Consider the following 15,665-nt stretch of genomic DNA (forward strand, 5'->3'; position numbering starts at 1 on the left):
TTTCCCCCCGATACCTCACCGCACCTGTCGCGTTACGTATTAAACAATAAGGAATCAGAGCTCCTATTGGACTACTAGCGATTTGTTTAATTGAATATTACAGATATTTATGACCAATAAATGACTCAAAAGGCTGACTACTGGTCCCTGGCTGGCCACTGGTGCTGTTACCCTACTAGATGAACGATTTCTAGGTATAGTTATTGACAATCAATTGAACTGGAGAGAACATGTAGATAAATTATGTACCAAAGTAAATAGGTTCGTATTTGCTCTAAGAAGAGTGAGCCAAACTGTTTCCACACAAGCAGCACTAATAGCGTATAATGGATATGTTAACTCAATTTTAAGGTATGGCGTAGTAATCTGGGGAAACTGCACTGATAAGCATAATGTATTTATTGTTCAAAAGCGTTGCATTAGAGCCATATTTTCAGTTAATCCAATAGTCATGCCGTCCATATTTCATACAAAATAATATTTTATTTTATTTATTTAAGGTTCACCAACAATAGGGTTGTTTCCATCTACAAATCTCAGGGTCGAATTGTATCCCAATAAATTCTTTTGGATTATAAGAACATGTTAAACTACTTTTAGGGGACCTGTAATGACCATATTTTTGTAAATATTGAATTTAAAATATCTTTTGGCACACGTCACGTGACCAAACTCGAAACGTCATTGAAGATTCTGATGACGTCACAACTCTCGGATTGACACTGTTGACAGTTAGGCGATAAACAACAAATGACAAATGTCAGTTGACAGTTCGTATCTTCTACGTGTGTATGTAGTTATGTGTCAAACCGTAAACTGTGACGTCACACAAATTTCAAAGAGCGTTTTAGGCGCGAAAGCATCTGTCAAAATATATCTTGTTAAATTAACATATTTAAAGCCGTTTTTAGTCTAAAAGTTGAATTTTAGGGCAACTTTTAGTTAATATACAACGTGATACAAGCGTTTCGAAAAATTGGAAACAACCCTATTGTTGACATCGATTCATTCAAAACGTACAAGCTAATACATGTAAGGAGTGGTGTCACAATTACTTACAGGTAAACACGGCATGCGAAACAAATATAAGTAAACAACTATAAAAGTACCAAAATTTTAACTTAAATTCTAATTACTTATGTTTAAAAAAATATTTTCAGTCAGATTTTATAAATTTATTTAGTGGGTCATAGTGCATATTCGCCTTGTCACAGCAACCATTAGCAATTGCATATTGGAGAGTTAGTGCCTGAAACTGATCTTCTAAGCGGGGCGTAAAGAGGGGTGAAAGCATTACGGGGGAAACGGGATGGAGCACGAAAGTTCAACAATGTCAGCAGTTGTGGACAATCTATTTTGTGATTCACTAACTTGTACAAAAAAGTTGCATCTAGGAGCGTCCGTCGGTCTTCTAGGGAATCCATCTTGAAATATTGCAGTTTCCTTTGATAGGATATTGATCTTTTAGCCATAACACGTGCCTGAAAAGCTAAGTGACGAGTGCACCTTTTTTGAATACGCTCTAACCGTAATGAGTATTCTTTCTTTCCCCTGTCTTTATATCTATGAAGTATTCTTTCTTTCCCCTGTCTTTATATCTATGAAGTTTCTGTTTTTGTTCACAAATATCACAAAACATGATATTACATGATATTACAAAAAACCATATCATTGGGTGTTCGTGTTGTTAGACCGAAATACAAACACAGGTTACCTAAACCATATGTTAACCTGTCACTTACTTCAAAAAACGCCTATATCATGTGCATCACAATCTACAACAAATTACCTGATCATTTTAAAGACATGGATCTAAAGCTGTTGAAGTCGAACACAAAAACGTGGCTTATAAAAGAATGTTTTAACTGTATAAATGATTTAGATAATAAAAGTTTCTCATGAGTGTTACTAGTATGTAAGTAAATATGTTAACATAATTATATGTGTATACTGTAAATGTATGTACACCTGAAAAGGTAAAGGTTCGGTGTGACTAAATATGCAATTGTATATTCGACCTACAATGTAACCTGATTCTTACATACAATAAAAAACTTTGAACTTTGAACTTAACACAAATTGTCATTTTATTTGTTTCCATAATGAACGATACGAGATCCTTATAACTTAACTAACGAATATATGTACTTAGTTAAATCACCTAAAAATACTTTTACGAATATTCTGTAATTATAAACCACCTTTCTAAAATCAGTCGAATCTTTCCGTGGCCGTATTCCAAAGTTGTGGTGAGGGTAGACCATCATAGCACTGTTTACGAGGCAATCGCGTCGAATTCAGAAAAAGTAGTGACGGCAAAGGCAGAGGACTACTTGTAACGTAATTCCCCACTGTAAATGTTTGCTGGTAGATAATCGTTTGATTGTAAAGCTGAATGATAGATCGACCTTGCCCCGCCTCAATGACCAGCTTTCGATGGCACGATTATAAATTTTCTAGTTATTTGTCGTCCTGCACTGATCCATGTAATTAGACTTGTAGTTGCGTTCATTCGGCGGCGAACCTTTAATTTCGTTAATTTAGATTTGATTTTGATAACATGTTTGAACAGTTAACGGCATCGGCATCTACAAAGATTAATTTGATAGGAGATTACTAAGGCACGTTTTAACTAATAAAAGGTGTATTTTATTTTTGCTGCGCTTCTGTTATAAAATTTGCCATTTATTAAGGTAATACTAACCTAACCCAACAATAAAAAATATCTAAAGGAATATTACAAAGTGTAGAATCAGGAATCCAAGTTTAATTGTTTTTCAATTTGCACAAAATCATTGGGACCAATATACTGGGTTGGGTAACTGAAGAGAGCCTAGAACCCAACGCTTACAAATTTGTTCCGCTCCCGTTACAGGCAAATAAAGATAAATAAATCCATCCGGTAAATAAGTTAATTTCATTTGATCTCGAGTTATGGGCGGTGAGTGATTTTTATATATCATCGTAGGTAAGCAATGAATTTAGAGATTTACTTTGTCGTAACTATTTTTGTTAGATATTGTATTTTTCTCAAACTTGCTATGAAATGATGACATGACTTACGTCAAATTAGGTCCGGAAATACTACATATCAGGTGCGATGAGTGAAGATGATATGTAAATGAATTTCATACTGCCTTACACACCTAGGACTGTAAAGCAACCTTCTTTTTTTAAACGTCAAATTATGGCACGTCTTGGCATTCAACCTTAAATAAAAAGCGGCCAAGTGCGAGTCGGACTCGCGCATGAAGGGTTCCGTACCATTTATGACGTATTAAAAAAAAACTACTTACTAGATCTTGTTCAACATTTTACCACTTTGGACACACATTTTACCACTTTGGAAGTGTCTCTCGCGCAAACTATTCAGTTTAGAAAAAAATGATATTAGAAACCTAAATATCATTTTTGAAGACCTATCCATAGATACCCCACACGTATGGGTTTGATGAAAAAAGATTTTTTGAGTTTCAGTTCTAAGTATGGGGAACCCCCAAAATTTATTGTTTTTTTTTTCTATTTTTGTGTAAACATCCTAATGCGGTTCATAGAATACATCTACTTACCAAGTTTGAACAGTATAGCTCTTATAGTTTCGGAAAAAAGTGGCGGTGACATAATCGGACAGACAGACGGACATGACGAATCTATAAGGGTTCCGTTTTTTGCCATTTGGCTACGGAACCCTAAAAACCTATAAGCAAAATTCAGCCAAATTGTGACACATTGTCTTGGCATCCAACCATCAGCTAGCTTCTACCATCAGTTGGCTTGGTACGGTGATCTGTTGTGCATATTCGTTGCTAAGGAACGGCGGTGGCGCATCGCGCAGGCGCGCGGACTTACGCGCGTAAGGTTGTACACCGCTGGTAGAGTGGCGAGCCGAGTAGTTCGCCACAAAACAAATTGACTACAATTTTTTGTTTTAATTGCAAGTTTGAGTAAAGCACTATACATATCTCGGCGAGAAACGGGGTTGCCGGCCGCGTATCTCTATCCGGCTTCGCTACGCTCAGCCGTATCTACCTGCAACCCTACGTTTCCCGGCTTCTATAGTAATGTACTATAATCTGCCCTATTTTTCGAGGCACCTCTGTACAATATGTAATACTTACATACTCGTATAATCTACCTTTTTCATTGCTCGCAGGTGATTCGTGTAGCCCATTTGGCTGCTTCTACCGTGGTATTAGCGGAATGCAAACTATGACAGGGAATGTAAACTCTATTACGGTTTGTTGACAACTGTTAATTCAACCTTACGTTGACCCCTTCATGCTGCATCTTCAATTATGTAGTTAGATTGAGTTGATAAATGACATGAAATATCGATTTGAGTGAGCGTGTCGTGAGAGAACAGAAATAAATAGCGTTAGCCGGCGGATAGCTCGAAAAGAAGAAGACAAGTTCTCCAATAATTTTAAGTAAGTTATTTATTGTGATCTTAACATTGACTCCGTTCTACAAAGGATATGCAAATAAGTGTATGACCATACCGGCCACGCTTGTATGTCAGGCCGTGTTGAGCCTGAATATTTCCCGCTAACCTTGTCTGCTTTTACAGATACCAACCTACGTGTGCAGTGGAAAGGTGACTCAGTAATTGAAACAATCAGGTATTTTCCGTTCCATATTATTCGTTATTACGCATACATACATAATTATGTACAAAATATCATTCAATATAATTTTATAAAAGTAACAATAAGCCACAAAGATAGAAAGAGGCTGACGCACTTGCACTTGAAGTGTTCCTAAATGAAGAAGAGATCGGAGGAAGAAAGAGACGGTCGGGCGGAGATCTAGCGTGTGACGGGCGCGGCTCGCCAGGAGCGCGGGTCACGGGCTAGCGCTGCGCTCGCGCCGCCGGGAGGGGGAGGGAAGGGATTCACCAGTGCTGCTGGGGAGCGTGCTGCGGGGGCGCGGCGTGGGCGGCCTGCTGGTGGGCAGCTAAGTGGGCGGCGCGCGCGGCGGCTACCTCAGGGGTGTCCAGGATACCGGAGCCGTCGTTGGCCAGTCTGATCTGAGCGGCTTGGTGTTGGGGGGCACCCTGCCAGGAGGGAGCACCGTTCCACTGGTTGTGAGCGGGGGCGGCATTCCACTGGTTGTGGGCGGGGGCGGCGTTCCACTGGTTGTGCGCGGGAGCAGCGTTCCACTGCTGGGCGGGGGCGGCGGACTTGACAGCGGACAGGGCGGCGAGGTGAGCAGCGCGGGCCTGCGCTACCTCAGGGGTCTCAGCAACGGGGGCGGGAGCGGGGCCGGCGGCGTTCCAGGCGGGAGCGGCGTTCCACTGGTTGTGAGCGGGGGCAGCGTTCCACTGGTTGTGGGCGGGGGCGTTCCACTGCTGGGCGGGGGCGGCGTTCCATTTGGGCTGCTCAGCGCGCTGCCAGTACTCTTCGCTGTCCCAGCGGGGATCGTAAGAGCCATCGTCCTGGGGGTTGGGGTTGTTCTGGGCGGCCTGTTGCAGGGCCGAGAGATGGGCGGCGCGGGCCTGCGCTACCTCGGGGGTGTCGAGGATGTTGCGGCCATCCTGGGACAGCGCGATGTTAGCCGGGGGACCAGCCCAGCCCTGGTTAGCCTGGGCTCCGCACGCCAACGCCAAGCAAGCGAATACAATCTGTGAAAACACAGAATATACCATTACTAAAATGAACTTGTAACTATCCACTCGCGGTACATGTAAACGAAGGATAAATGGTTGTTTCCTGCATTCAGGTATTGATTTTGTGTTTGATAGAAAACCTACAGTGTTACTTAAATCCCAGCAATTGTAATAACCGCGGCTATAGTTATTATTTATTGTACCAACTAGCAAGATAATATTCCGAGTTACTCGCCCGCACCGTGTCTAATTGCTAGCTGCCTCTCGTTATACAAAACGAGTTGTGGGTACTTATCTGGATTTAATATAATTCTAGTAGTCTGATAAGGCGCCCTCGATAGTCAGGTGTCTGTTGTCTCGCAATTCAGGTACCTACTTTATGTTCGTGTAAATTATACGATTAATAGGTACAAAAAGGATATACCTAAAAATAACAATTCATTCATAAAGTAGAAGTTATCTAAAAACATGAAATTATGTTGGTAACTAAATATGAGCTTAATGTTAAGTTTTGTGACTTATAGCTTGCCATACTTAATGCCTTCGAGCAGCCTTAGTTACTAAAGATTGTACATTTATTTTAATGTATGCAAACAACCCAGATAAAGCTGCACCGGGTGCTGTCAGTGATATGGAATGCGCGAGGTAAAAAGGTCAATTTTAAATGTACGGCTGACCATCGATACCATTTTATTGCTACCTATAATGGGGGCTTTTAAAAATGGTATCAAAATCATTTGCTTACTAAATGTACGCGATGCGAAATTGGTAAAAAAAAATCTTATGCCTTAATATATTTAAAATTTACTTGACACCGGTTACTTGCAATGTCAAACAAAAAAAAATACATATCACCGAAAGTATAGGTAAAGTCCAATATATTTACATAAATGTAAGTTACACCTGAGCTATATTTTTTAAAATAATATTATTGCACAAGTTAGAGTTGTTTTCATGTACACAGTATATTTGATCTCAATATTATTCATTTATATGATTAGTGGGTATTTAAGTAGCTTAAATATATGTAAATTAATGTAAATATACTAAAGCTTGGTCATAACAATGTTTACGTTCTAGTTTGCATCTATTCTTGCAATTTAGTGGGTAACAGTGTTGTACTGTGTTCGCATTAGTCACAATATGAGTCAAACTTACTATAATAATAAAAATAAAGAAACAAAAAAGGAATCTATATAAACAGTAAAGAAACATTGATTGTCTTATTCGTCACTTCGAATTTGAAGCCTACATACTCTATATTATTTTTATAAATTTCAAGTTAAGTAATTTCAATTTCAGATGGACAATTAACTCAAATCTCGAGAATCGGTTTTCACTTTTGTGCCTATTTCTATTTGTTGGTTTCATTTGAAGCAATACGTCTTTCTTGCTTTTACAAAAACCCATTAAAAGTGTTTTGTACTGATGTCTTCTGAAAGTTATAGAACCCGTACGGCTTCAAGCTTAAATCGTTTGCATGATTTATATATTACAAGTAAATAAATTTCGTTTAATTTGAATATAACGTTGCTTAAAGTGTGAACGAAATAGTTAAACTAGATTAGAAGTTTATTTACGAGGCAATGCAATTTAATGAGATGAGAGCATAGGTAAAGAATTTGCGGCGAGCGTAAGTTCAGGCTCGCGTAATGATGTCAGGGCTTGTGGTCGCGATCTCGGCCAGGCCCTAGGTATGATCTAGATCTAGCCCCTTATTGCAACTGGGCACCAACCACAGGCGAGTGATCGGCAAGCTCACAAGTACATACAAGGGAGCTCCTATTAGGAATTGCTGCTACTGATCTTGAAGTCACACTTATGCTGGTGGGTCTACCATAACGTGAACTATGGAAATAGACCTAGACACATAATCGAATTGCAGATTTACTTGTTTCTACATAGCGGCAGATTTACCAGTTTACACGCAAAGCCTTATAAGTGCCGATCAATTTCCAATAAGTTATACATTTCTGACTACCTTTCCACTTTACAGGATTTATTTTCGTGAAAACTTCTTAAAAAAATATGCATGCAAAAAAGGAAAAGTTCGCGACTTACTTGCTCTACGAATTGGGATATTTAGAATGAACATTGTCTTAATCTAATCGGATCGATATAACAACGATCGATGACATGAATTGAAGAGCACGCGATCGCTAGCGCCGTCGCGTAAGGTTGTATTAAATCTAATTTGGAACGAATTTCTATGATTGTCGCGCTTTACTCTTCGTTCTAAAAGACACTAATTGAAAATAAATATATAACTGTTAAACTAAATGCGCGTTAAGTAATCCACGTCCGTTCTTGCGCGTGACGTTACAAAACGTGTGATTAAAATCGCGGACACTCACTTCTCAGAAAATGTAGAGTTCATCCTTGAATTCCAGATATGGCGAAATTATGTAGGTATCCAAATAATTAAAATATATTGTTCTGGAACCAGGCCAAAGTGATAAACATCTAAACAATAGGCAGTTTTAATTATGAAACGTTCTAATTTCAATTAATTCGGTCGCGATAATAGGAAGTACACGAATAGTACACGACAATGAACTTCAAGTTGCAAAACGAACAAAAAATGTCACAGGCGTGGTGGCATGCGCTCTAAGGTACTGGTACAAGTCACAAGCTGCAGCGGTTTTAAGAAATTATATCGACTACAGCTCCGTGAAACTTGCTTAAATCGAAATTTGTAAGAGATTTATTTTGTTTACAAATTGGTATTGAACTTTACGGATTCGATCTAGTTGTAACTTCATAATCAGTTCAAAAACGCGTCCACCTCCGCTCTTGCGCATTTCCAATAAAAGTAAGTCAGCGAGTGAACGGCGCCAAGGTCCGAATCCGAAGGCCGGCCCAAGGTCGCGGAGCAGGAAGCCTGCCTTCCGGACTTGCCTCCACACTGACTGACCCTCATATGTCACGTTGGCATTTGCTTTCCATGAGAATGCAATTGCATTTCCTATTTTGACATACACAGCTATAACAGTAGCTTCATAGATTGGTACATAAAATTCGTACCTGATTTAAAACGATAGTGTTCCCTACGTAAGCGAGTGCAAGCACGATGCCTTGTTGCGGCCACATACAATATGAAGTTTGGCAGCTATTCAATTAAAATTCTTGTTAATTATCTCCATTTCCTTATTAAACACACTTCCTTTATATTTTGGAAGGTTGCAATAAACATTCGCACGCAAAAAGTCGCTATTTTGCCAACGAGTAATCAAAGTTAGAAAAAAAAAATTAGGTTGCAAAGTTTAAGTTTAACCAGTTCCTACTTCAGTAAATATTGGCAACATAAAGTGAGACATTCAAGTGTTAACTGCAACATAAATCGCACCAGCCGTACTGCCTCATTGCCCACGGGTTATTGAATTTTTCATGCTACCACCATTTATCTTAATACGTTCGTATAATTTTACAAGGGATAAAGAAGGTAATGTCGTATTTATCGAGCCGAAGTACTTTTTAATGCTATAAGATATCGAGGATCGACCTTCTTAAAAGTTGTTTGCATTTAAAGTAATGGCTGATGCAACTCTCCCACGCGATGCGTCATATGTGGACAAATTTAGAGATAAGATGCTGATAAACAAAGACAGGTAATATAAACTAGGATTTAGATTTCAGCGTAACCTATTGCTCTAACTCTAACACTGGCCACTGGTGGGTGTTTTACGTATAATGTATAATTAGGATATCGATTAAACTGCCGCGGGGCGGTGCGTGGGCACCGGGCATGCCCTTCTAAATCGGTGCGCACTGGAATGCAGACAAAAAGCGCCAGTGAGCGGCGAGGCTGGCGACACCCGAGCGCAACATTCGAACTATAAAAATCTGTTATTGATATTTATTTGACATTACTCTCAGTACCTACAGCTCACCATTATAGGTACGTGCACGCGAGGTGCATTGCAAATATTATAAATCAAAATCAGATGTCTAAAAGTTCGAAAGCCGCTTTAAGCCAGGTCCCGTGCAGCGAGCGCTGGGTGCGCCGGCGCCGCGGACACGCTGACAAAGTTTCCCATCCCGACGCAGTCATCAACCAATCAGACTACATTGATTTAAATCATCTGATAAAGTAGTCGAAATTGAAATGTTATTACGAACAATAGGCACATTGAAATAGCATCAATAAATAAAGATTGTATCTGAGCGAAACTAATTCAAGCGACATGAAATTGTCATTAAAATAATAATAAAGATACCGCGGCTTGGATTATAATATTGGATAATATGTGAGAAGGCGGGCTAATCTGTTGACAATTGTTGACGTAAATGGAGCATGAAAAGGCTGAACAGAAACTAGACAGCTAGTTTACTAACACGATGCGTGGGAGGTGCGAACTTAGCTATCATGTACGCCCATAATGCCAGTTTGAATTCCTAATGTGCAACTCTGGCTGAAATCGCTATCAATGTCAGCCAGTTGTCACTTTTTTTTATCAAGTGTCACGCCATAAGTTGTATGTCTCAGTTACCAGTACTTTTACTAACAAAATATATATGCGCAATTTCTTACAATTTGAATCAGAAACGGCAGTTTACAATTCGTCGTTAAAACACAATTAGGTAGGTATGATTTAAATATCTAGGTGGTCGTAAGTTATTTTAAAGTAAAGTTGATTTAATGAACGCTAGAAGGCAATAATTTGCATTTGTACATTATCGATAATCTTATCTGATCCTATTTCCCTTTAAAGAACTGAGAATGTTAAATTTGGAGACAATTGAAATGAGGAATGTAATATTTCATTTAATTTGGTGCTAGTTACCGATGAATTAAATTTGATCTCATTAAATTTAAGTAGTGCAATGTCATTGTCAAGTTATTTAGCAAGTGAAGGTTCTTTTTACTGGCACAATGACTCTGAACTGGTCGCTATGGATTAGATTATGAAATTAATCTCAAATCGATCAAGCGTAAGCAAATTTTTTGTACCTTCCTATATATTATCGGTATCGGCTTATATTTTACCGGTAATAAGTTGATGATTATAACTTTTCATCTGTAGAAGAAACAAGTTCTCTAACATGGTGTACCGTGATGTTATTTTTCTTTCATCTGTCAATCTGGTTATCCGTCAATCCTTTCTTGCCCCGACAATGGTGGTACAATGATGATTATGCATTTATAAGGACAGGTCGCCCTTGCCTTAAAGATCAATATCTTGGCAATTGGTCAACTTTCAATGACATTGGTGCGGAAACGGGTCGGGTTTCGTTTTGTACTCGTTTTCCGAACACCTTAACCGCATTAGTTATTGTTATTGCAAAAAATGTGTACTTTACTAGCTCTTGCTCAATTTTATTTCTTTGTAGCGTGCGTACCTACGTTAAAAATAGACAACTTTCGCAGTATCTATTTAAGGAAGTACATACCTATTGATAAAAAACTTTTAGAACATGGGGTATCCAAGTACAAAAAGGTTGTCTAATGTGATGATGTCACGTTTATGTAATGGAATATGGAATGTTAATTAATCGGCAATTGGATGGAAATAGAGCAAGTGAAGATGGAAAGGAGGTAGATAAACATAATTAATAGTTGGATGCTCGATAAGAAACTAGTGAAGCTTGGATTATTTAATCGTCTTTCGTTGTTTTCACAACATTGTATTTTTTTTTCCCTATAGAATAATATCGATGATAACAAATAATTACGCAAGTTGGAAAGTATCCGATAAAAGCCTGTGAGCAAATACGGAGATGAAATTTATTATGAAGCTTTATATCATTTTTTAATACTACGTCGGTGGCAAACAAGCATACCCGCTTGATGGTAAGCAGTCTCCGTAGCCTATGTACGCCTTCAAATCCAGAGGACTTATATGCGCGTTGCCGATCCTAACACTCCGCGCCACGTTAAGTTCTGGCAACCTTACTCACCGGCGGGAACACAACACTTGGTGGTGCACCTCTATTTTGCAAAAAAAATAAATTAGCCAACAAGTTGATTATTCTTAGGACTCTTCCTAAAGGTTTCACTGACACGTTAAAAATATATTTACAACATATGATAGTCAAGTTATGATTTTATAGAGCATAAATGTTTTGAATTGTAAATTTCTGGCAATGACCTAAGTCGCGTGCGCCGACCTCACGTGCCGCGTCGCTAACTTTTTAATTTTCGACACAGGCCTAGTTGTGCACGTTCTGCCAGTTAACGACATAATTATGACAAAGTGCATTAACTTTACTAATGAATATTTTGTAATGCACATAATGTGATCATTGTTTACATTAGCACTCTTAAAACCACCTTATAGCGACACAAAGTAGGTAGTTTTGGTGATATGTTATCAATATTTGATAAGTTTAAGTATATTGACTTTCGTTAAGCTCTGTTTCTGAGAAGCATTCTGTGGCGAGAAAAACTTAACGACAAATGAAAATGTACAACAGAAGAGACAAAATACGAACTGACATGCAATCTACTGAATTGTTTTTTATTAATATATTTTAATATTATTGTAATATATTTTAGAAATTAGATTATAATTTTTGAGGCAAACATAATTTTTCAAATATATAACTCTGTGACGTCGGATGAAATTCACGTATTTACAAAAAATTAAAAAGTATATCATATTAAAAAGTATTTAGTAGCATGAAAGAAAAACGCGGTAGTCGAATTCGTTTTGTGACTGCTAGTGACTTAGAAATGTTATAATATACATTATCGTGTACCGCAAGTGGACATATGACTACTACGTAATTTTGATAGTAATTCAGACCATAGTGAAGAAGTGTCATTATACACGTCATATTTTCATAGACATGCACAAATTGTTAGCTTGATCTGAATCTATCAGAATATTATCATTTGGAGGATATTCCATTTAGAAAGAGAATAAAGAAATGAAATTGAATTATGACATTAATGGATTAAACACATGGAACAATCAATTGTTTATTGTTAAGAAATGTATTATATTTGATCAGAATTGATTGCTTTGTTATATTGTTAGAAGAACAAGTAGAGCCAATAAGATTGAGTAGAGGTCAGGTATCCTGCGGTGCCTGGCGTAACAAGCAGGTTGGGCAAGGCAAAACAAAGTGCTCTACAACTGGTTCCCAGTATCTGATTTAACAACAATAAATTGAGTTATCGCAAACCGAAACTGCCGCTCGAACACCGTTAATCATTCGAACGGAACCATAGAATTTGCATAAGTGATCTACGACACATCATTAGATCAATATAGATCATTGCTAACTGTCCGATTGTATCGAGCCCCGAGGCATATTTAATTAAGTTATTCACACATGTCACTGTCTATTTAGGTTTTGATTAATAACTTTCGGAATAGAAGTTTTAAGTACTCACCATGGGATTCATTTTTGAAAGGATGTTAGCACAGAAGTGAAAGAGAGAGATAGTTTTAGATTATTTAGCGAGTTTCGTTAATAGCGCTGCTGGAAGACTAGAATCTTCCAGGACTCGCTATAGTGAAGTGCAACTTGCGTCTGTGTCGAATCAGGGCGGGAGCGAGCTTATATAGTTGGGCAGGTAGGGGGTAGGGGAGGGGGCGCGCCCGCGCCGCGCGCGTGAAAGTACTGGGACAACAATATGCCATTGATAATAGCTGAATATCAACACATTTCAATGGCAGTGCGTAACCATGTGGCCGGCCGTTGCGTTTTCGGTGATTTTTGACTATCGTGCCCGTTTGATTGACTTTTCGGAATCGTGTTCGTAGACTGGTGAATATTGATTACCTAGTAGTTTTACAGGAATTGAATATATCCTTTTACTATTGATGTATTGTAATTATGTATTAAACGTAAGTTTTTATAAAAAATGATGTTTTATTTCATAATATTTTTTTTTAAGTGTTTTAACAGTGAAGAGTTAAATTATTTTGTTTAAATATTTCTCTATTTTATTTATGTGTTTAACTAAGTAAATAATACATTGTGGAAAACGTTATACCAATTTTAGCTCCTTAAAATTATTCTATACAAGTATTTTGATAAAGTTTACGGCCGCAATTTCATATTAAACTTCTAATTCCATATGCACTTAAGTTTGCATTATGTGCATTATGAACTAAAAACATTACTTGTGCTTTAAATTTTGGTGAATTTAAATAACATTACTTTCTGAATTTACTGATTCTTTTCATAAACCGAATAATTCATACAATTTATTAACTGTCATTGACCTACACTACAAAAACATAATATTATAGAGTTTCTTACTTTTAGTGGTTATAGATAAAGAAAGTGACGATTCGTAGGTGTGTAATGACAATTACCTATAGTGGTTAATGTGAAACAAACGGCCCGATTCTAACTTTAAGATACGTCAAACATTTGCTAAAGATACGATATGGATTAGATATGTCAGTGTTAAAAGCGACGTTTTTTGTTTCAAGAAGCGTCACTTTTGACACTGGCTAATTTGATTATTCAAACAAAAACGTCACTTTTGACAATGATATTTCCTATCCATATCGTATCTTTAGGAATTTTATGACGTATCTTAAAATTCGAATCGGGCCGTTAATATTGGAGCGGCATCGGCATGGAGAAGAAACGGGGAGAGTGTGTAGTTGCGTAGCCGCGTAGCACGCGTAGCAATGCTACGGGTGCGTTAAGATTTGCTGCAGTGGATGCTGCCTTAATGCCTATACGGCTCGATCCGAAGAATAATTAAGACACGTTTAAGATCTTGGATCTATAAAAGATCGATAACTAAACGATATGTCAAAATTGATGTTTATTTCGATTCCGCTGTGATCCCAATAAGATCTATCTACGATATTTCTAACGTCAAAGTGACATTGGTTGCCCGAATCGAGCTGCTTCTGTCAATTATACGACATATAAGTTATAACCGATGTCTATACGAGAACTTAGCTAAACCAGAACTTATCGTATCTCATTCTTCCAATCGGGCCGATACTCCGTAATTGATACAGGATGAATTAATTTATTGGGCCCTTTGGGGAAACTATCTTATACTCCGTAGTAAGGCAGAAAAAACAAGGCAATAGAAGTCTTATTGTTAAGAGTGGCCAAATACTATAAAGGGGCCACTATAGCAGTCACTCGAAGGGCTTGTTTCTTAATGTCACAATAAAGTATTGGATAGCCAATTGACAAATAAATTAACTTCCAGATAAAAAATACCTACAAAACTTGCACTTTATCTACCAGTTAAGCTTATTTGAAGATTGTGAAACGCCAACGATGACCTTATGTCAGATAAGTTGCAAGTAGCTTATTCAGGACTTTACTTGGACATTGTGTAACTGGCCTTAAGCATTAAAACGTTACTAAGGTATCGTAACTTTTTTTTTGGGAAGAAGCAATTTAACAACCCTAAAACTGCATCGTTTATTGCATTGTTTTTTTTTCAACGCAAATAGGCTATCAAGAACATGCTACGAGCTGGCTACGAGATTTCAGAAGATTCTTCGTAACGTAATTGTTAAAAATAATAGAATCTGATGTGTGTGAATTTTTACAGGGTCAAATAATTAATAGAATCAGGCGTTACTTTGCGGAAATCCATGCTAATTAAAACAAGAAATATTACTTTGCTAATCCGCGAGAAAATAACGTGTTAATCAATCAGTGCTAACCCGTTATACTTACTTGCGTATTTTTACATGCAATTAATGTTCCCACCCTCCCACCGCAAAAATAAATACGCAAATAAATATAACAACTAGTACAGTAGTGTAGTAGTGTAGTAGTAGTATAGTGGTAGTAGTAGTATAGTTTTGTACTTTTGGTGGCGGGTTGTTATATTTATTTGCGTATTTATTTTTGCGGTGGGAGGGTGGGAACATTAATTGCATGTAAAAATACGCAAGTAAGTATAACGGGTTAGCACTGATTGACTAACACGTTATTTTCTCGCGGATTAGCAAAGTAATATTTCTTGTTTTAATTTTACAGGGTCATTCTACTTTTTACTGCAGATACTTTTTATTGCGATTTTAAAAAATCTTGAAATTTTAACATTCGTAATGCGTTTTAACGTACACTAGCTTGTAATACACGGTAAGCACAGAATAGGCCTCAATATTTGAACCTT

At 37.7% G+C, this 15,665-nt stretch overlaps 1 protein-coding gene across 1 annotated transcript; it reads right to left on the reverse strand.

Annotated features, from left to right (window-relative positions):
• Nucleotides 1–4,620: 4,620 nt before the first annotated feature.
• LOC133528745 (pupal cuticle protein-like) lies at nt 4,621–13,102 on the reverse strand. Its single transcript, XM_061866195.1, has 2 exons — nt 12,945–13,102; nt 4,621–5,620 (listed from the first exon to the last, which is right to left on the reverse strand). The coding sequence occupies exons 1-2, from the start codon at nt 12,954–12,956 to the stop codon at nt 4,892–4,894; spliced, it is 741 nt and encodes a 246-aa protein (XP_061722179.1). The 5' UTR covers nt 12,957–13,102; the 3' UTR covers nt 4,621–4,891.
• Between the last annotated feature and the right edge of the window lie 2,563 nt (nt 13,103–15,665).

This window comes from Cydia pomonella, chromosome 20 (genome assembly GCF_033807575.1).
Source record: "Cydia pomonella isolate Wapato2018A chromosome 20, ilCydPomo1, whole genome shotgun sequence".
Taxonomy (NCBI): domain Eukaryota; kingdom Metazoa; phylum Arthropoda; class Insecta; order Lepidoptera; family Tortricidae; genus Cydia; species Cydia pomonella.